Source organism: Ranitomeya imitator, chromosome 6 (genome assembly GCF_032444005.1).
Source record: "Ranitomeya imitator isolate aRanImi1 chromosome 6, aRanImi1.pri, whole genome shotgun sequence".
Classification (NCBI taxonomy): Eukaryota; Metazoa; Chordata; class Amphibia; order Anura; family Dendrobatidae; genus Ranitomeya; species Ranitomeya imitator.
The window spans coordinates 574,503,827-574,525,776 of record NC_091287.1 but is presented as its reverse complement, the minus strand read 5'-3'; the positions used below and the strand labels follow the sequence as shown (position 1 = coordinate 574,525,776).

The 21,950-nt window shown below is 50.9% G+C and overlaps 1 protein-coding gene across 8 annotated transcripts in view; it reads right to left on the bottom strand.

The window, feature by feature from the left end:
* The window catches only part of MROH1 (maestro heat like repeat family member 1), a 196,109-nt gene that overhangs the window by 86,147 nt on the left and 88,012 nt on the right, over nucleotides 1-21,950 (bottom strand). For all 8 annotated transcript variants that reach the window (XM_069732170.1, XM_069732167.1, XM_069732165.1 and 5 more), the window contains 6 exons: nucleotides 17,492-17,633; nucleotides 6,200-6,252; nucleotides 4,752-4,856; nucleotides 4,548-4,667; nucleotides 3,765-3,887; nucleotides 941-1,087 (listed from right to left, as the gene is read on the bottom strand). In XM_069732170.1, the coding sequence (XP_069588271.1) occupies nucleotides 941-1,087; nucleotides 3,765-3,887; nucleotides 4,548-4,667; nucleotides 4,752-4,856; nucleotides 6,200-6,252; nucleotides 17,492-17,633 (690 nt within the window). The remainder of the gene's footprint in view (nucleotides 1-940; nucleotides 1,088-3,764; nucleotides 3,888-4,547; nucleotides 4,668-4,751; nucleotides 4,857-6,199; nucleotides 6,253-17,491; nucleotides 17,634-21,950) is intronic.

The following is a 21,950-nucleotide window of genomic DNA, read 5'->3' as shown; positions in this document are numbered from 1 at the left end:
GGGCACAGCGCAGAAGAGGTGGTGATATCTGTAGGGGCACAGCGCAGAAGAGGTGGTGATATCTGTAGGGGGCACAGCGCAGAAGAAGTGGTGATATCTGTAGGTGGCACAGCGCAGAAGAAGTGGTGATATCTGTAGGGGGCACAGCGCAGAAGAGGTGGTGATATCTGTAGGGGGCACAGCGCAGAAGAGATGGTGATATCTGTAGGGGCACAGCGCAGAAGAGGTGGTGATATCTGTAGGGGCACAGCGCAGAAGAGGTGGTGATATCTGTAGGGGCACAGCGCAGAAGAGGTGGTGATATCTGTAGGGGGCACAGCGCAGAAGAGGTGGTGATATCTGTAGGGGCACAGCGCAGAAGAGGTGGTGATATCTGTAGGGGCACAGCGCAGAAGAGGTGGTGATATCTGTAGGGGCACAGCGCAGAAGAGGTGGTGATATCTGTAGGGGCACAGCGCAGAAGAGGTGGTGATATCTGTAGGGGGCACAGCGCAGAAGAGGTGGTGATATCTGTAGGGGCACAGCGCAGAAGAGGTGATGATATCTGTAGGGGCACAGCGCAGAAGAGGTGGTGATATCTGTAGGGGCGCAGCGCAGAAGAGGTGGTGATATCTGTAGGGGCACAGCGCAGAAGAGGTGATGGTATCTGTAGGGGCACAGCGCAGAAGAGGTGGTGATATCTGTAGGGGCACAGCGCAGAAGAGGTGGTGATATCTGTAGGGGGCACAGCGCAGAAGAAGTGGTGATATCTGTAGGGGGCACAGCGCAGAAGAGGTGGTGATATCTGTAGGGGCACAGAGCAGAAGAGATGGTGATATCTGTAGGGGCACAGCGCAGAAGAGGTGGTGATATCTGAAGGGGGAAACTGCTGAGCTCTCCCTTATGGTGGGGGGCAGGACGTGGAGGGAGCACGGGGCAGGAGTGCAGTACGACGTCTCACCTTGGTGTGGAAGTAAAGGAAGACATTGCGCAGAATATCGGACTCAATCCGTGGCAGCACAAGTTCTGTGGGGGCGTAAACTGCCACGTGGCCGTAGCCCAGGATGAGGGCGCTCTTAATCTTCTCCAGGTCGCCATCCGCCCGATCCTGAAACAGACACGAAGACGATGAACGCGATGTACAGCGCTACAATCCCCGGCCCCCGCAATAACCCGGGAGGATCTGGACCTCGGGTTCTTATATTCCCCGGCGCCCGCAATAACCCGGGAGGATCCGGACCTCGGGTTCTTCTAATCCCCGGCCCCCGCAATAACCCGGGAGGATCCGGACCTCGGGTTCTTCTAATCCCCGGCCCCCGCAATAACCCGGGAGGATCCGGACCTCGGGTTCTTATAATCCCCGGCCCCCGCAATAACCCGGAAGGATCCGGGCATATGGGAGGTCTTATAATCCCAAGCCCCCACAGTAACACGGGAGGATCCGGACCTTTGAGGGCTTACAGTCCCCAGCCCCTGCAATTCAGATCCTCCGGGTAGTAACAAAAGGTCGGGGATTATAATCCGGGTATAACACCCCGAGCTCCGGATATTCCCGGGATATTACAGGGTCGGGATTATAATCCGGGTATAACACCCAGAGCTCTGGATATTCCCGGGATATTACAGGGTCGGGGATTATAATCCGGGTATAACACCCAAGCTCTGGATATTCCCGGGATATTACAGGGTCGGGGATTATAATCCGGTATAACACCCAAGCTCTGGATATTCCCGGGATATTACAGGGTCGGGGATTATAATCCGGTATATCACCACGTACTCCGGATATTCCCGGGATATTACAGGGCCGGGGATTATAATCTGGGTAAAACACCCCGTGCTCCAGATATTCCCAGGATATTACAGAGTTGGGGATTATAATCCGGGTATAACACCCCAAGGTCCGGATATTCTCGGGATATTACAGGATCAGGGATTATAATCCGGGTGTAACTCCCCGAGCTCCTGATATTCTCGGGATATTACAGGGTCGGGGATTATAATCCGGGTATAACACCCCGAGCTCCTGATATTCCCAGGATATTACAGGGCCGGGGATTATAATCCGGGTATAACACCCCGAGCTCCTGATATTCCCGGGATATTACAGGGCCAGGGATTATAATCCGGGTATAACACCCCGAGCTCTGGATATTCCCGGGATATTACAGGGCCGGGGATTATAATCTGGGTATAACACCCCGTGCTCCAGATATTCCCAGGATATTACAGAGTTGGGGATTATAATCCGGGTATCACACCCCAAGGTCCGGATATTCTCGGGATATTACAGGGTCGGGGATTATAATCTGGGTATAACACCCAAGCTCTGGATATTCTCGGGATATTACAGGGTCGGGGATTATAATCTGGGTATAACACCCAAGCTCTGGATATTCTCGGGATATTACAGGGTCGGGGATTATAATCCGGGTATAACACCCCGAGCTCCTGATATTCCCGGGATATTACAGGGCCGGGGATTATAATCCGGGTATAACACCCCGAGCTCCTGATATTCCCGGGATATTACAGGGCCAGGGATTATAATCCGGTATAACACCCCGAGCTCTGTATATTCCCGGGATATTACAGGGCAGGGAATTATAATCCGGTATAACACCCCAAGGTCCAGATATTCCCGGGATATTACAGGGTCGGGGATTATCATCCGGGTATAACACCCCGAGCTCCGGATATTCCCGGGATATTACAGGGCCGGGGACTATAATCCGGGTATAACACCCCGAGCTCCGGATCCTCCCGGCTGCGACCTCGAGCCCGGCACACGGAGTAGATCCGGGTGCTGCAGGGATACACAGGGACAGTCATGTGCAGCCTCCTGTATACACGTGCGGTGGAGATGATCGCTCGCCCCCGGCCTCCGGTGCAGGTTGTCTCCTCCGGGAGGAAGCGGCGGCCATGTCATCCAGGGTCTGCTAGGTCCATTACAGCGAGGGCTGAAGATCGAATTAACATTCCCTGCATGGAGCGTCACCAGTACGGGGGAGGGGGCCGCAGCGCCAGTGAGTGCACAGCCCGCCAATGTGCCCCCCACCGCAAAGCCGCAGCTCCAGGGGATCACTGGGCACCCCCCTGCAGAAACACCACGCACCCCATAATCAGCAGCACCCAATGTAGAGTGCAGAGGATCAGGCATTGTATGGGGCTGGACGGAGGGGCACACAGGATATGGGGGCTGGATGGGGGTAGCGCACGCCAGCGAACACTGGATGGGGGGGAGCGCACGCCGGCCAACACTGGATGGGGGGGGAGCGCACGCCGGCCAACACTGGATGGGGGGGGGGAGCGAACGCCGGCCAACACTGCATGGGGGGGGAGCGCACGGTGGCCGAAGCTGGATGGGGGAGCGCACGGTGGCCGAAGCTGGATGCGGGAAGGGGACGCATGCTGGCCGAAGCTGGATGCGGGAAGGGGGCGCACGCTGGCCGAAGCTGGATAGGGGGAGCGCACGCTGGCCGAAGCTGGATAGGGGGAGCGCACGGTGGCCGAAGCTGGATGGGGGGAGCTGGAAGGGAGAGTACGCCGGCCAACGCTGGATGCGGGAAGGGAGAGCACGCCGGCTGACGCTGGATGCGGGGAGGGGGAGCACGCCGGCTGACGCTGGATGCGGGGAGGGGGAGCACGCCGGCCGACGCTGGATGTGGGAAGGGGATGCACGCCAGCTGACGCTGCATTGGAGCACAGCACACTAGCAGGCACTGGCTCTGTCACCCACAATGCCTTGAGCCATGGCGCTCACCCCGCCGCCCGCCTCAACACACCTTGAAGAGGTTGAAGATTCCTGTGTTTTTCTTCATGATGTCGGATTTCAGGAACTCTGACATCTTCTCCAAAGTGTCGTCCAAGTGATGAGCGGAGCAGATGCCCAACGCCACCGCCAGACCCTGCACACAGAGGAGTGTTACCGTGGAGCAATACCACATCAAACCTGAGGACAAGGGGGCGCTGTTATGAACAGAGGATCAGTCGTCGTGCCTCCTCCACAGCAGACTGCACCCCAACATCCCCACTGCACTACACTGCCCAGCATGCCCGGACATCTCGCCATCCCTCCACTGTTGTCCCAGTAGTCCACATATTTCCTGACATGCTGGGAGTTGTAGTTGCAGCACAGCAGGTCCATTCTTATCTATAGGAGGGAAACGGTCTGCCAAAGGCCGCCATACACAGCCAGGAGGCTGCAGATATTAACCCTATAAGTAGCAAGATGGCGGAGGGAGACGACACCCCCATGCACTATCTGACAATTCCCCTCTTATTAAATGCTGAACAAACAGGATGAGAGAAGTATACTAGTGGGGGCGGCCGAGCATCACAGCGGTAGGGGGCGGCCGAGCACCACAGCAGTAGGGGGCGGCCGAGCACCACAGCGGTAGGGGGCAGCCGAGCACCACAGTGGTAGGGGGCGGTCGAGCACCACAGCGGTAGGGGGCGGCCGAGCACCAAAGCGGTAGGGGGCGGCCGAGCACCAAAGCTGTAGGGGGTGGCCGAGCACCAAAGCGGTAGGGGGCGGCCGAGCACCAAAGCGGTAGAGGGGACGATACCTCTCTCTCAGCCTCCTGCTGGTAACGGGCACCAGTCAGCAGCTCCTGCAGCTCCTTCCTCACCATTTCACGGTTGGAGCAGGCACCCAGGCTGCTCCCGATGCATTTATACAGGAAATTCTGAAAAGAGAAAGTGAAGAATGTCGCCCCCACTAGACACAGAGCACCAGAACCACCATCATCATCAGCTCGGACGTTTCTCACCTTCTCCAGAGCGGAGGTATACCCTGGGAGTTGTCTTCTCATCTCCTCAGAGAGTTGAAAGATCCAGACGTCATCGGACACGACCTGCAGCGAGCCCATCAGGAACTGCACCAGAGAGAATAAATGTACCTGACACCCAAGACTAGACGGCCCGCAGCGAGCCCACCAGGAGCCGCACCAGAGAGTAAATGTACCTGACACCCAAGACTAGACGGCCCGCAGCGAGCCCACCAGGAACTGCACCAGAGAGAATAAATGTACCTGACACCCAAGACTAGACGGCCTGCAGCGAGCCCACCAGGAGCCGCACCAGAGAGAGTAAATGTACCTGACACCCAAGACTAGACGGCCCGCAGCGAGGCCACCAGGAGCCGCACCAGAGAGAGTAAATGTACCCGACACCCAAGACTAGACGGCCCGCAGCGAGGCCACCAGGAGCCGCACCAGAGAGTAAATGTACCCGACACCCAAGACCAGACAGCCCGCAGCGAGCCCATCAGGAGCCACACCAGAGAGTAAATGTACCCGACACCCAAGACTAGACGGCCCGCAGCAAGACCACCAGGAGCCGCACCAGAGAGTAAATGTACCTGACACCCAAGACTAGACGTCCCGCAGCGAGCCCATCAGGAGCCACACCAGAGAGTAAATGTACCCGACACCCAAGACTAGACGGCCCGCAGCGAGCCCACCAGGAGCAGCACCAGAGAGTAAATGTACCAGACACCCAAGACCAGACGGCCCGCAGCGAGCCCACCAGGAGCCGCACCAGAGAGTAAATGTACCCAACACCCAAGACTAGACGGCCCGCAGCGAGCCCACCAGGAGCCGCACCAGAGAGAGTAAATGTACCCAACACCCAAGACTAGACGGCCCGCAGCGAGCCCATCAGGAGCCGCACCAGAGAGTAAATGTACCTGACACCCAAGACTAGACGGCCCGCAGCAAGACCACCAGGAGCCGCACCAGAGAGTAAATGTACCTGACACCCAAGACTAGACGGCCCGCAGCGAGCCCACCAGGAGCCGCACCAGAGAGTAAATGTACCTGACACCCAAGACTAGACGGCCCGCAGCGAGCCCATCAGGAGCCACACCTTACCTTCAGTAAGCCCTCCCGCCCCGCCTCCTACCTTCAGTAAGCCATCCGGCCCTGCCCCCTACCTTCAGTAAGCCGCCCCCTACCTTCAGTAAGCCCTCCCGCCCTGCCCCCTACCTTCAGTAAGCCCTCCCGCCCCCTACCTTCAGTAAGCCCTCCCACCCCGCACCTTCAGTAAGTCATCCCGCCCCCTACCTTTAGTAAGCCCTTTCGCCCTGCCCCCTACCTTTAGTAAGCCCTTTCGCCCCACCCCCCACCTTCAGTAAGCCCTCCTGCCCCGCCCCCCACCTTCAGTAAGCCCTCCCGCCCCGCCCCTCACCTTCAGTAAGCCCTCCAGCCCCGCCCCCTACCTTCAGTAAGCGCTCCTCCCACACAGTCTGATGCAGAAGTTTCTCCGGAGACTCTACAAATACAAGAGTTCAATCATCAGATCCAAAATCTGCCGATCAGGACACAAAGGAAAAGTGGAGAAAGTCTGAAATCTACAAGACCGATATCACAGGAAAACTAACGATCTATCAAAGATGCAGTGCGACCGTTGTGTGTGCGCTGCGAATACGATCAATGGAATAATAACAGAAGTATACATCAAATATATAATATAGATACATGTACACACACTAATATATAATATACACAAACACCGTATATACTAGAGTATAAGACCTGCGAGTAAGGCACCGAATATTGCCACGAAAAACTGTGTAAACGTACTGACTAGAGTATAAGCCGGGTATGCATGGCTCCTCATCCCTATCCTGGTATACATGGCCCCTCATCCCGGTTGTGAATTCTGTGGTCAAGCTCCCTCCTGTGGTCATGAGTGGTAATTCGGCTGGTTCTGTCCATGAGCTTCCTCTGGTGGATGTGAGTGGGGCTGAGGCTTCTGAGTTTCCTTCCTCAGGTGACGAGGTTAAGTCGTTAGGTGCTGCTCTATTTAACTCCACCTAGTTCTTTGTTCCTGGCCTCCAGTCAATGCTCCAGTATTGGTCTTGCTCTCTCCTGGATCGTTCTTGTGGCCTGTCTTCTCTGCATAAGCTAAGTTCTGCTTGTGTTACTTTTGTTTGCTATTTTTTCTGTCCAGCTTGCTATATTGGTTTGTCTTGCTTGCTGGAAGCTCTGGGACGCAGAGGGAGCACCTCCGTACCGTTAGTCGGTGCGGAGGGTCTTTTTGCGCCCTCTGCGTGCTTGTTTGTAGGTTTTTGTGCTGACCGCAAAGCTATCTTTCCTATCCTCGGTCTATTCAGTAAGTCGGGCCTCACTTTGCTAAAATCTATTTCATCTCTGTGTTTGTATTTTCATCTTTACTCACAGTCATTATATGTGGGGGGCTGCCTTTTCCTTTGGGGAATTTCTCTGAGGCAAGGTAGGCTTATTTTTCTATCTTCAGGGCTAGCTAGTTTCTCAGGCTGTGCCGAGTTGCATAGGGAGCGTTAGGCGCAATCCACGGCTACCTCTAGTGTGGTGTGTTAGGATTAGGGATTGCGGTCAGCAGAGGTTCCACGTCTCAGAGCTTGTCCTATGTTTTTGGTAAATGTCAGGTCACCTTGTGTGCTCTGAACTTCAAGGTCCATTGTGGTTCTGAATTACCTGTTCATAACAATTTTCATCTTTACTCACAGTCATTATATGTGGGGGGCTGCCTTTTCCTTTGGGGAATTTCTCTGAGGCAAGGTAGGCTTATTTTTCTATCTTCAGGGCTAGCTAGTTTCTCAGGCTGTGCCGAGGCGCCTAGGTCTGGTCAGGAGCGCTCCACGGCTACTTCTAGTGTGGTGTGATAGGATTAGGGTTTGCGGTCAGCAGAGTTCCCACGTCTCAGAGCTCTTCCTATATTATTAGTAACTTTCAGGTCATTTTGTGTGCTCTTAACCACCAGGTCCATTGTGGTTCTGAATCACCAGTTCATAACACATCCCCATCCTGGTATACATGGCTCATCATCCCCATCTTGGTATACATGGCTCCTCATGCCCATCCTGGTATACATGGCTCCTCATCCCCATCCTGGTATACATGGCTCCTCATCCCCATCCTGGTATACATGGCTCCTCATCCCTATCCTGGTATACATGGCTCCTCATCCCTATCCTGGCATACATGGATCCTCATCCCTATCCTGGTATACATGGCCCCTCATCCCCATCCTGGTATACATGGCTCCTCATCCCCATCCTGGTATACATGGCTTCTCATCCCTATCCTGGTATACATGGCTCCTCATCCCCATCCTGGTATACACGGCTAGCTTATCCCTATCCTGGTATACTTGGCTCCTCAACACTATCCTGGTATACATGGCCCCTCATCCCCATCCTGGTATACATGGCTCCTCATCCCTATCCTGGTATACATGGCTCCTCATCCCCATCCTGGTATACACGACTCCCTTATCCCTATCCTGGTATACATGGCCCCTCATCCCTATCCTGGTATACATGGCTCCTCATCCCTATCCTGGTATACATGGCTCCTCATCCCTATCCTGGTATACATGGCTCCTCATCCCTATCATGGTATACATGGCTCCTCATCCCCATCCTGGTATACACGACTCCCTTATCCCTATCCTGGTATACATGGCCCCTCATCCCTATCCTGGTATACATGGCTCCTCATCCCTATCCTGGTATACATGGCTCCTCATCCCTATCCTGGTATACATGGCTCCTCATCCCTATCCTGGTATACATGGCTCCTCATCCCCTTCCTGGTATACACAACTCCCTTATCCCTATTCTGGTATACATGGCCCCTCATCCCCATCCTGGTAAGCATGGCCTTCATCAGAAAAGCAACACACACACACACACAAAAAAACATCCTACTTACAGTCTCTGTTCTCCCTGGCATCTTGTTCCGGTGCCAGCAGCAATCGAGTGATCACGTGTGCCCGTTACTTAACACTTAAATAACAGAATCTAACTCTAAGTAAATCAAACTTCTGTGAAATCAAACTGTCCACTTAGGAACAACACTGACTGACAATCAATTTCACATGCTGTTGTGGAAATGGAATAGACAAGAGATGGAAATTATTGGCAATTATCAAGACACACTCAATAAAGGAGCGGTTCTGCAGGTGGGGACCACAGACCACATCTCAGTACCAATGCTTTCTGGCTGATGTTTTGGTCACTTTTGAATGTTGGTTGTGCTTTCACACTCGTGGTAGCATGAGACGGACTCTACAACCCACACAAGTGGCTCAGGTAGTGCAGCTCATCCAGGATGGCACATCAATGCGAGCTATGGCAAGGTAGTTTGCTGTGTCTGTCAGTGTAGTGTCCAGAGGCGCTACCAGGAGACAGGCCAGTACACCAGGAGACGTGGAGGGGGCCGTAGGAGGGCAACAACCCAGCAGGATTGCTACCTCAGCCTTTGTGCAAGGAGGAACAGGAGGAGCACTGCCAGAGCCCTGCAAAATGTGCATGTGTCTGCACAAACTGTTAGAAACCGACTCCATGAGGATGGTCTGAGTGCCCGACGTCCACAGATGGGGGTTGTGCTCACAAGGACATTTGGCATTTGCCACAGAATACCAGGATTGGCAAATTTGCCACTGGCGCCCTGTGCTCTTCACAGATGAAAGCAGGTTCACACTGAGCACATGTGACAGACGTGACAGAGTCTGGAGACGCCATGGAGAGCGATCCTTCAGCATGACCAGTTTGGCAGTGGGTCAGTAATGGTGTGGGGTGGCATTTATTTGGAGGGCTGCACAGCCCTCCATGTGCTCGCCAGAGGTAGCCTGACTGCCATTAGGTACCGAGATGAGATCCTCAGACCCCTTGTGAGACCATATGCTGGTGCAGTTGGCCCTGGGTTCCTCCTAATGCAGGACAGTGCCAGACCTCATGTGGCTGGATTGTGTCAGCAATTCCTGCAAGATGAAGGCACTGAAGCTATGGACTGGCCGCCCATTCCCCAGACCTGAATCCGATTGAACACATCTGGGACATCATGTCTCGCTCCATCCACCAATGTCACGTTGCACCAAATACTGTCCAGGAGTTGGCAGATGCTTTAGTCCAGGTCTGGGAGATCCCTCAGGAGACCATCCGCCTCATCAGGAGCATGACCAGGCATTGTAGGGACGTCATACAGGCACATGGAGGCCACACACACCACTGAGCATAATTTCCTTGTCTTGAGGCATTTCCACTGAAGTTGGATCAGCCTGTAACTTTATTTTCCACTTTGATTTTGAGCATCATTCCAACTCCAGACCTCCGTGGGATATTAGTTATGATTTACATTAATCATTTTTAGGTTTTATTTTTCTCAACACATTCCACTATGTAATGAATAAAGATTTACACCTGGAATATTTAATTCAGTGATATCTAGGATGTGGGATTTTGACTATGTTCACACCTTGCGGCGTCCCTCTGCGGGTTTTCCCGCAGCGGATTTGATAAATCTGCAGGGCAAAACAACTGCGGTTCTCCCTGCAGATTTATCGCGGTTTGTTCCGCGTTTTCCGCTGCGGGTTTCCGCCTATACTATTGATGCTGCATATGCAGCAATATGCAGCATCAATAGTAATGTTAAAAATAATAAAAATTGGTTATACTCACCCTCTGACGTCCCGATCCCTCGGCGCTGCACCCGGCGGTCCGGTTCCAGAGATGCTGTGCGAGAAGGACCCTTCGTGACGTCACGGTCATGTGACCGCGACGTCACCGCAGGTCCTGGTCGCACAGCAACTCTGACCGGACAGCCGCGTGCAGCGCCCAGGAGCTCCGGACATCAGAGGGTGAGTATAACCAGATTTTTTATTTTTTAACCCCAAATATGGTTCCCAGGGCCTGGAGGAGAGTCTCCTCTCCTCCACCCCGGGTACCACCCGCACATTATCCGCTTACTTCCCGCAACGTGGGCACAGCCCCATGCAGGAAGTAAGCGATTCAATGTATTCCTATGGGTGCAGAATCGCAGCGATTCTGCACAAAGAAGTGACATGCTGCGGGTTGTAAACCGCTGCGTTCCCGCGCGGTTTTTCCCCCAGCATGTGCACAGCGGTTTGCGGTTTCCATAGGGTTTACATGTTACTGTAAACGCTATGGAAACTGCTGCGGACCCGCAGCATCAAAATCGCGGCGGTTCCGCGGTAAAAACCGCTAAGTGTGAATATAGCCTTTAGTGTTCCTTTTATATTTTTGAGCAGTGTATATTGTACACACACAAAAACAAACACACACACACTATACACAAATAAATTACACACAAATACAGTTGTGCTCAAAAGTTTACATAAAACCGGCAGAATTTTTGCTTTCTTGGCCTTTTTTCAGAGAATATGAATGATAACACCTAAACTTTTTCTCCACTCATGGTTAGTGATTGGGTGAAGCCATTTATTGTCCTTTCTCTGGAGTGTAAGCTGTGTACTGTTCTTGGTGGCAGGCCACTCTTTCCACTATTCTGACTCTTCAAGGCAGTACGAGTCTCTAAATTCTTAGCCATCAATCCCTTAGATAACTGTATGATTGTTGTACTCACATGCCAGGCATCCTCAGATAGTGCCAACTCAGCCACACTGACTTGTATTAAGAGTCCAGGAGAAACAAAGTTACTTGTGCTATAATGATGACTTTTTTTTTTTTTTTTTAATTATACATATACAGGTCCTTCTCAAAAAATTAGCATATAGTGTTAAATTTCATTATTTACCATAATGTAATGATTACAATTAAACTTTCATATATTATAGATTCATTATCCACCAACTGAAATTTGTCAGGTCTTTTATTGTTTTAATACTGATGATTTTGGCATACAACTCCTGATAACCCAAAAAACCTGTCTCAATAAATTAGCATATTTCACCCATCCAATCAAATAAAAGTGTTTTTTAATAACAAACAAAAAAACCAACAAATAATAATGTTCAGTTATGCACTCAATACTTGGTCGGGAATCCTTTGGCAGAAATGACTGCTTCAATGCGGCGTGGCATGGAGGCAATCAGCCTGTGACACTGCTGAGATGTTATGGAGGCCCAGGATGCTTCAATAGCGGCCTTAAGCTCATCCAGAGTGTTGGGTCTTGTGTCTCTCAACTTTCTCTTCACAATATCCCACAGATTCTCTATGGGGTTCAGGTCAGGAGAGTTGGCAGGCCAATTGAACACAGTAATACCATGGTCAGTAAACCATTTACCAGTGGTTTTGGCACTGTGAGCAGGCGCCAGGTCGTGCTGAAAAATTAAATCTTCATCTCCATAAAGCATTTCAGCCGATGGAAGCATGAAGTGCTCCAAAATCTCCTGATAGCTAGCTGCATTGACCCTGCCCTTGATGAAACACAGTGGACCAACACCAGCAGCTGACATGGCACCCCACACCATCACTGACTGTGGGTACTTGACACTGGACTTCAGGCATTTTGGCATTTCCTTCTCCCCAGTCTTCCTCCAGACTCTGGCACCTTGATTTCCGAATGACATGCAAAATTTGCTTTCATCAGAAAAAAGTACTTGGGACCACTTAGCAACAGTCCAGTGCTGCTTCTCTGTAGCTCAAAAGTGGCTTTACCTGGGGAATGCGGCACCTGTAGCCCATTTCCTGCACACGCCTGTGCACGGTGGCTCTGGATGTTTCCACACCAGACTCAGTCCACTGCTTCCTCAGGTTCCCCAAGGTCTGGAATCGGTCCTTCTCCACAATCTTCCTCAGGGTCCGGTCTCCTCTTCTCGTTGTACAGCGTTTTCTGCCACATTGTTTCCTTCCAACAGACTTACCATTGAGGTGCCTTGATACAGCACTCTGGGAACAGCCTATTTGTTGAGAAATTTCTTTCTGGGTCTTACCCTCTTGCTTGAGGGTGTCAATGATGGCCTTCTTGACATCTGTCAGGTCGCTAGTCTTACCCATGATGGGGGTTTTGAGTAATGAACCAGGCAGGGAGTTTATAAAAGCCTCAGGTATCTTTTGCATGTGTTTAGAGTTAATTAGTTGATTCAGAAGATTAGGGTAATAGGTCGTTTAGAGAACCTTTTCTTGATATGCTAATTTATTGAGACAGGTTTTTTGGGTTATCAGGAGTTGTATGCCAAAATCATCAGTATTAAAACAATAAAAGACCTGACAAATTTCAGTTGGTGGATAATGAATCTATAATATATGAAAGTTTAATTGTAATCATTACATTATGGTAAATATTGAAATTTAACACTATATGCTAATTTTTTGAGAAGGACCTGTATATATAGACCCTTGCTACAAGTATGTCAATTTTTGGTACGCTTTCCAATACCTTGGTCTCTTCTGGATCAAAAGGAGACGGTACTTAAAATCCCTTTTCCCCACGTCCTACCACTCTTTCAGTATCATTGCTGTTATGTTTCTACGGGATTCTCAAGCCTCCAAACATTTCATCCTGGACCGTCAGTGGTTCACTGGAGTCCTCAATCTTCATGGTGCCCCTAATGGCATGCAGGAGCAAGTCCGTATTTTCAGAGGAAAACATCTTTTCCGTTCTTCCGGCAGCACTACAAAAGAACCCTCACCTTCTCCAGAGTTCAGATCAGAATAGCCAGATACCTCTCCTTCCTTCCATCTGGGTCTCTTAGGACGAGGTGATTGGAACGGCATTAGGGCAGAAACGGACATCTGTACCACCTACCTAATCACTGTCTTTTTACTGGCCAGTATTGAGGTCTGCTCTTCCTTAAATAATTTGGAACTACATCCTTCACAGAGCTTTTTATGGTAGCTCTCTGGGAATCTGGCATTACATATGGGACATCTGTTAGCATTCCTTTTGGCCGCTGAGGTGGACCGCCTAGGAGTCTTTGTCCTAAAAGACAATATATGAAGAAGGCCCCAGCTAAGAGACCCTTACCCATACACCCACGAGTACTAAGGGAACTAAGTAATGTAATAGATAAACCATTATTTCTTATTTTTAGGGACTCTATAGCGACAGGATCTGTTCCGCAGGACTGGCGCATAGCAAATGTGGTGCCAATATTCAAAAAGGGCTCTAAAAGTGAACCTGGAAATTATAGGCCAGTAAGTCTGACCTCTATTGTTGGTAAAATATTTGAAGGGTTTCTGAGGGATGTTATTCTGGATTATCTCAATGAGAATAACTGTTTAACTCCATATCAGCATGGGTTTATGAGAAATCGCTCCTGTCAAACCAATCTAATCAGTTTTTATGAAGAGGTAAGCTATAGACTGGACCACGGTGAGTCATTGGACGTGGTATATCTCGATTTTTCCAAAGCGTTTGATACCGTGCCGCACAAGAGGTTGGTACACAAAATGAGAATGCTTGGTCTGGGGGAAAATGTGTGTAAATGGGTTAGTAACTGGCTTAGTGATAGAAAGCAGAGGGTGGTTATAAATGGTATAGTCTCTAACTGGGTCGCTGTGACCAGTGGGGTACCGCAGGGGTCAGTATTGGGACCTGTTCTCCAACATATTCATTAATGATCTGGTAGAAGGTTTACACAGTAAAATATCGATATTTGCAGATGATACAAAACTATGTAAAGCAGTTAATACAAGAGAAGATAGTATTCTGCTACAGATGGATCTGGATAAGTTGGAAACTTGGGCTGAAAGGTGGCAGATGAGGTTTAACAATGATAAATGTAAGGTTATACACATGGGAAGAAGGAATCAATATCACCATTACACACTGAATGGGAAACCACTGGGTAAATCTGACAGGGAGAAGGACTTGGGGATCCTAGTTAATGATAAACTTACCTGGAGCAGCCAGTGCCAGGCAGCAGCTGCCAAGGCAAACAGGATCATGGGGTGCATTAAAAGAGGTCTGGATACACATGATGAGAGCATTATACTGCCTCTGTACAAATCCCTAGTTAGACCGCACATGGAGTACTGTGTCCAGTTTTGGGCACCGGTGCACAGGAAGGATATAATGGAACTAGAGAGAGTACAAAGGAGGGCAACAAAATTAATAAAGGGGATGGGAGAACTACAATACCCAGATAGATTAGCGAAATTAGGATTATTTAGTCTAGAAAAAAGACGACTGAGGGGCGATCTAATAACCATGTATAAGTATATAAGGGGACAATACAAATATCTCGCTGAGGATCTGTTTATACCAAGGAAGGTGACGGGCACAAGGGGGCATTCTTTGCGTCTGGAGGAGAGAAGGTTTTTCCACCAACATAGAAGAGGATTCTTTACTGTTAGGGCAGTGAGAATCTGGAATTGCTTGCCTGAGGAGGTGGTGATGGCGATCTCAGTCGAGGGGTTCAAGAGAGGCCTGGATGTCTTCCTGGAGCAGAACAATATTGTATCATACAATTATTAGGTTCTGTAGAAGGACGTAGATCTGGGGATTTATTATGATGGAATATAGGCTGAACTGGATGGACAAATGTCTTTTTTCGGCCTTACTAACTATGTTACTATGTTACTACGCCTTACTCACATGGTCCATGGATGGCTCTAAGGACTGGAAGTCAGAACGGCTAGCAATCTCCATACTAAGTCAGGTGTGCCGTCAGCTGTCCCTCCTTTAAGTAGCCAGCCTTACCCGGCTTCGGACATCCGAATCGTCATCCTTCCAAGCCCAGCTGATTCCGGAGCTCTTCTGGCCGTACTGCGCACACTCCACCAGGAACGCACGCCGGCCACAGTAGAAAAGCCAGTATCCGGTGCCATTCTCCTGGCTTGCTCTGGGTGCCTTGTGGACACCCCCCCCCCCCCCCCCGGAAGCCTCGTCACCGCCGCGTCCACTGATGACGCGGTGCGCGGGACGTACCAAGGTGAGCGCGCCGCCGGCCGGAAGATGCGCGAAGCCGGAACAGCAGCGGCTGCCCAGAGCCACCTGGGGAGGGAAACGGCAGACCCCACGAGTGTCCAGCTCGACCGGACGCTGAGGAACCTCTTTCAGCATGATTCCAGAGCCTGCCCACCGGACAGGGCTTCCGCAGCCCCAGAACCCTCTAGAAAGATATAGAGATGTTCCCTCTGCTCCACCGGACTCCGACGCCCAGAGGGAACATCGGCGCGGCTGTTAGGTATGCTCTTAATTTTCGTACGTCTGTGCTCCACTTCTGCGTCTGTCCCTGATAGGGACAGGAAAAACACTGAAGGGTGGTGGTGTGGACGGGCTACTTATGTGTTCCTGTCCCCATCAAGGCTACGAAGGACTACCTCCTGGAGGTGCAATCAGGAGGGATGTCCTGGAAAGAAAGTTACTAAACCTGTTGTCACAACCATGCCCACAGAGGACAGAGGCAATCCCCATGAAGTACGTCTGATAAACGTGGAGCAACCCTACATGGCGATGCATCTTCTGCCATTGAACATAATTTGCCTTTTTTATTTATCAGCACCTACCGTGTTTGGCGGTTTATAAGACACATTGGATTACAAGACAACCCAAATTTTGAGGAGAAAAATAGAATTTTTTTTTTTAAAGTGTTGGTGCTTCTTACAATCCATGCATCTTATCGCTTACTGAGGGTTGTGGCTGCAGTGAAGTGGGGTCCCTGCGGACCCCAGAGAAAGGGGTGTTCGAATGTGCGATGCTGCGGGTGTTCAGTGGTGCGGGAACTCCGCCGACATTTTGTGAAAGCCCGAGCCCACGCACTTCCATGGTTTACTATGTGGTGGACTCCAGGAAAATGGCTGCCGGGGGCGGTGCATGCGCCAATGGAGATCTTGGCACTGAGATCTCATCTCCCGAGGTCTTGGTGCCTAGATCTCCATCTGTGGAGTCTGGAGGCCTGCAGCGGCGCCCCACTCTTGCCTCCTCCAGCAGCGACCCTCCTCCACCGAAGCTGGTAAGGTATGTTCGAATTACAAGAGGCACCCCCATTTTCCACCAACATTTTAGGGAAAAAAGGTGCGTCTCACTACAGAAACCCAGTTTTAACAATCTTGTCACCACCGGTAGTCACTGCTTCAAAGGGAGTTTTACTAGTTTTGTCACTTCTTATCTATCCGCCATTTCCTGACTTCCTCTATGTTACACATGTGGTTGAACCACCCACCCAGCATTAGATGGTAATCTGTCTCCTGGAGATAAGAATTCTATATGATCTGTAAGGGTATGTGAACACGTTCAGGTTTTTTCGTGTTTTTTTCGCATCTTTTCACGATAAAAACGCTATAAACAAAGCCTACATATGCATCCTATCATTTAAAATGCATTCTGCAATTTTTGTGCACATGATGCGCTTTTTTCCCGCAAAAAAAAAAAAACGCATCGCGGTAAAAAAAGCAGCGTGATCATTAATTCTGCGGATTTTTCGCGTTTTTCCCGCTTTATAATGCATTGGGAAAAAAACGTTAAAAAAATGCACAAAAAATGCGCAAAAATGTGTCAAAAACGCATTAAAACTGCAACAACAAAAAAAAAACGCATGCGGATTTCTGGCAGAAATGTCCGCTTTTTGTCAGGAAATTTCTGCCAAAAATAGTGACGAGTGCACATACCCTGACAGACAAGCAATCCTCGCATGTGGATCATAGCCGTCATACAGGAACCATGATACTGAAATTACACCCGAGCAGGAGCCTCATCACCATCATACATATAATAAATTCATACACAGATATAGAGAGAAGACAGAAAATCATAATAATAATAATAATAATAATAATAATAATAATAATAATAATAATAATAATAATAAAGGCCCTCACCCTCCAGGAACTGAAGCAGCGGCGGAATCTCCTGCTCCCAGCACTGCCCGATACTGGGGTGGATGTTAATCTGCAGAACAGACAGAAGGCGAAGAGCGGCAGCCGTCCTCCCGTCATCAGGGTCCAGAGACGCCGACACCACCTAACAAAGGAAGCCACCCAACCGTCACATCACACCGCCTCACCGTACTACAGTATATACTATATACATCACTATACATTACTACAGGACAGGACTAGAAGTGTCCGCTCCTCCTCACCGTCCTCCTGGGTATATACTATATACATCACTACAGGACAGGACTAGAAGTGTCCGCTCCTCCTCACCATCCTCCTGGGTATATACTATATACATTACTACAGGACAGGACTAGCAGTGTCCGCTCCTCCTCACCGTCCTCCTGGGTATATACTATATACATCACTACAGGGCAGGACTAGAAGTGTCCGCTCCTCCTCACCGTCCTCCTGGGTATATACTATATACATCACTACAGGACAAGACTAGAAGTGTCCGCTCCTCCTCACCGTCCTCCTGGGTATATACTATATACATCACTACAGGACAGGACTAGAAGTGTCCGCTCCTCCTCACCGTCCTCCTGGATATATACTATATACATCACTACAGGACAGGACTAGAAGTGTCCGCTCCTCCTCACCGTCCTCCTGGGTATATACTATATACATCACTACAGGACAAGACTAGAAGTGTCCGCTCCTCCTCACCGTCCTCCTGGGTATATACTATATACATCACTACAGGACAGGACTAGAAGTGTCCGCTCCTCCTCACCATCCTCCTGCCTATATACTATATACATCGCTACAGGACAGGACTAGAAGTGTCCGCTTCTCCTCACCGTCCTCCTGGGTATATACTATATACATCACTACAGGACTAGAAGTGTCTACTCCTCCTCACCATCCTCCTGGGTATATACTATATACATCACTACAGGACAGGACTAGAAGTGTCCGCTTCTCCTCACCATCCTCCTGGGTATATACTATATACATCACTACAGGACTAGAAGTGTCTACTCCTCCTCACCATCCTCCTGGGTATATACTATATACATCACTACAGGACAGGACTAGAAGTGTCCGCTTCTCCTCACCGTCCTCCTGGGTATATACTATATACATCACTACAGGACAGAACTAGAAGTGTCCGCTCCTCCTCACCGTCCTCCTGGGTATATACTATATACATCACTACAGGACAGGACTAGAAGTGTCCGCTCCTCCTCACCATCCTCCTGGGTATATACTATATACATCACTACAGGACAGGACTAGAAGTGTCCGCTCCTCCTCACCGTCCTCCTGGGTATATACTATATACATCACTACAGGACTAGAAGTGTCCGCTCCTCCTCACCGTCCTCCTGGGTATATACTATATACATCACTACAGGACAGGACTAGAAGTGTCCGCTCCTCCTCACCATCCTCCTGGGTATATACTATATACATCACTACAGGACTAGAAGTGTCTACTCCTCCTCACCATCCTCCTGGGTATATACTATATACATCACTACAGGACAGGACTAGAAGTGTCCGCTTCTCCTCACCGTCCTCCTGGGTATATACTATATACATCACTACAGGACAGAACTAGAAGTGTCCGCTCCTCCTCACCATCCTCCTGGGTATATACTATATACATCACTACACGACAGAACTAGAAGTGTCCGCTCCTCCTCACCATCCTCCTGGGTATATACTATATACATCACTACAGGACAGGACTAGAAGTGTCCGCTCCTCCTCACCGTCCTCCTGGGTATATACTATATGTGATGAGGGAACAGCCGCCATCTTGGAACAGGCATGCTATCAGATTGGCGTGACTCCATTTTGTCTCCTGGACACAGGAGTGCTCCTGGCCCCCACCTTTGCTAATGAATAGAGTTCCTATTAGTATGCTAACGGGCTGAGCTCAGTGTAAACTGTAGATGGTAGTTCAAAGCCCCATGAGGAAACCACGCCACCAGGGGGCTTGGAAATGCTTGGGGGCTTAATTAAAACACGCATGCCAAGTGGCCACTGGATACACATCTATTATGGCAGCCCAGCCAAACCGTCTCCAACATGGAATTGTGAATTATGGACGCATCGTCCGAGGTACAGGCTCATAAAAAATATTCTCATTACCCTAAAGAAATTGTACATCCAACAGTGTGACTCCCGTGACGGTGGAAGGTCTGAAACCCGAGATATAGGGATCAGCCTCCCACAGGGACCGAATGGGTCCAGGTTTGATCCCAGTACGACCGGCAGAACAAACCACAGGCGCTGGTACTGCCCGTGTGCTGATCCGATCATCCTGAGAGAAGTTATCCCATTTATTAGATATTGGAATAAATCTTGCAGGGAGACAGAGGGGGTGGAGATTGCTAAGCCCACCCAGCTGCAAGCAGGGGGGCTCAGCCAGGTATAAGAAGACGCTGAGGTCACTGGGAGGGACTGACTCCACAGAAGAAGATGATGATGATGACATCTTAAGGAACAGGGTATGCCAGCCAGGGGGGAGCAAGCACATGCTTTCTGGGGGCTGCCCGGCAACTAAGTTTTTGAACCTGCGGAATGCTATGCCCCCCGGCTTCCACAAGCGACCTTCGACCTGGTAAATGGACCTCCAGCTTTATACCTTTAAGCCTTGTATTATTGTTGTTATATTGTACTCTGACTGTAGCTCTTGATATTGTGATTGTATATTTCTTGTAATTATCTAGTGCGCCCTTAAGGCAATTAAATCATAAATTAATTTTGGGCTGATCCTTTTACTCTGATTGCGAATCTTAGAATACCCAGGGTGGGTAACAGGGCAGTCTCCCCGGCGGCCATTTGCTCTAGGTGCAGTCCCTTTACTGACCTGAGAGACAAAGGGGGCGCCGGAGAGCTGGACCTGTGTAGTGACGTCACGGATTGGTGACGTGGGAGGAAGGGGTAATCCTTCACAGTGGTGGCAGCGTACGTGGGATCAGAGTAATAGTGTGCGTGGGACCCCTACTCCCAGACACTAAAGACTACCAGTGGTAACTTTCACTGCTGGGGTCTTAAGGTCAGCCCAGCACTAGACGGTCAGAGTGTAGATATAATAAGTTGTGTGCAAGGTCAGGGGTACAGCTGTGTCAGTAACCAGAGGTTCCAAAGATGGCGGAGGGCACCAGGAGTGCAGTGAGGGCGCAGGCCAGTGCTATGGCCTATGAGGAGGTGGTGGTGGACGGTACTGTTCCAGGCGAGGGGGAGCTCAGCCCAGACTCCCCAAGGAGCCAGCCACCCGTGCTTAGTCCGGCAAGGGACTACCCACCACCTACCCGCCCCAGCCTGTCCACATCAGCGGCCCTTGTTGCAGCGGCAGTAGCACGTCTCGAGGCGGGTAATGAAGACGCCTATATGAGACTCATGGCAGCTGCAGAGAAAGCAGCGGAGGCTGAGCGTGCAGAACGCCGTGAAGCAGCGGAGCGGGCAGAGAGAGCTGCTAAGCGGGCAGCGGAGCAAGCAGCGGCAGAGAGAGCAGCGGAGCGCCAGCACCGACTGGAGATGGCTCAACGCGGGCTCCCGCTGGACGCCCCAGCACCGCCAGAGTCCAGGGTTTCCAAAGTCCGGGCCGAGGACTTCCCTCTGCTTGAGAAGGATGGAGACCTGGATTCCTTCTTGCTGGCCTTTGAAAGGACCTGCCTTCAACACCATCTGGCCCCGGATCAGTGGGCAAGATACCTGACCCCCCGTTTGAGGGGTAAGTCCCTGGAAGTTTTGGGGGACTTACCTGCCGGGGCGGAGCAGGACTACAGCAGCATAAAGCGGGCGCTGATCCAGCACTACAACCTCACCCCAGAGTCCTACCGCAAGAAGTTCCGGAGCCTGCAGCGGGGCCCAAAGGACACCTGGACCGACCACATGCGGGCGTTGCTGAGAGCTGCAGAGCACTGGACCTCGGGTCTAGCGCTCACCACCCGCCAGGAGGTCCAGGAACTGTTCGTCCTGGAGCAGTTCTTGTGGAACTGCCCAGAGGACCTCCAGCAGTTCCTCCGTGACCGGAAACCGAAGGGGGCTTCTGCTACAGCCGCCCTGGCAGATGAGTATGCCAATAACAGGGCGCCTGAGCCGAAGAAGCCTGCCAGCAGCACCTGGAGAGGGGGTAAGCCCAATCCTGCCCCTGTTTCCCCAGCCCCCAGAGTGCAAGGGGTGTACCCCCCTGCTGCCCTCTCCAGGCCAGGCGCAGAACCCAGACGTTGTCATCACTGCAACCAGCTGGGGCACTTCAAGACAGCATGTCCCCAGCGTCTTAAGGCCCCATCCATGTCTCCGAAACCGTCCACTGTTTTATGTGTGGGAGGGGGTGGTGGGAGGTCCCTGGACAATTACCAACCCGTCACTATCGGCCGCTCAGCGGTCATGGGACTGCGGGACACAGGCGCTGAACGAACCCTAGTACGTCCTGAGG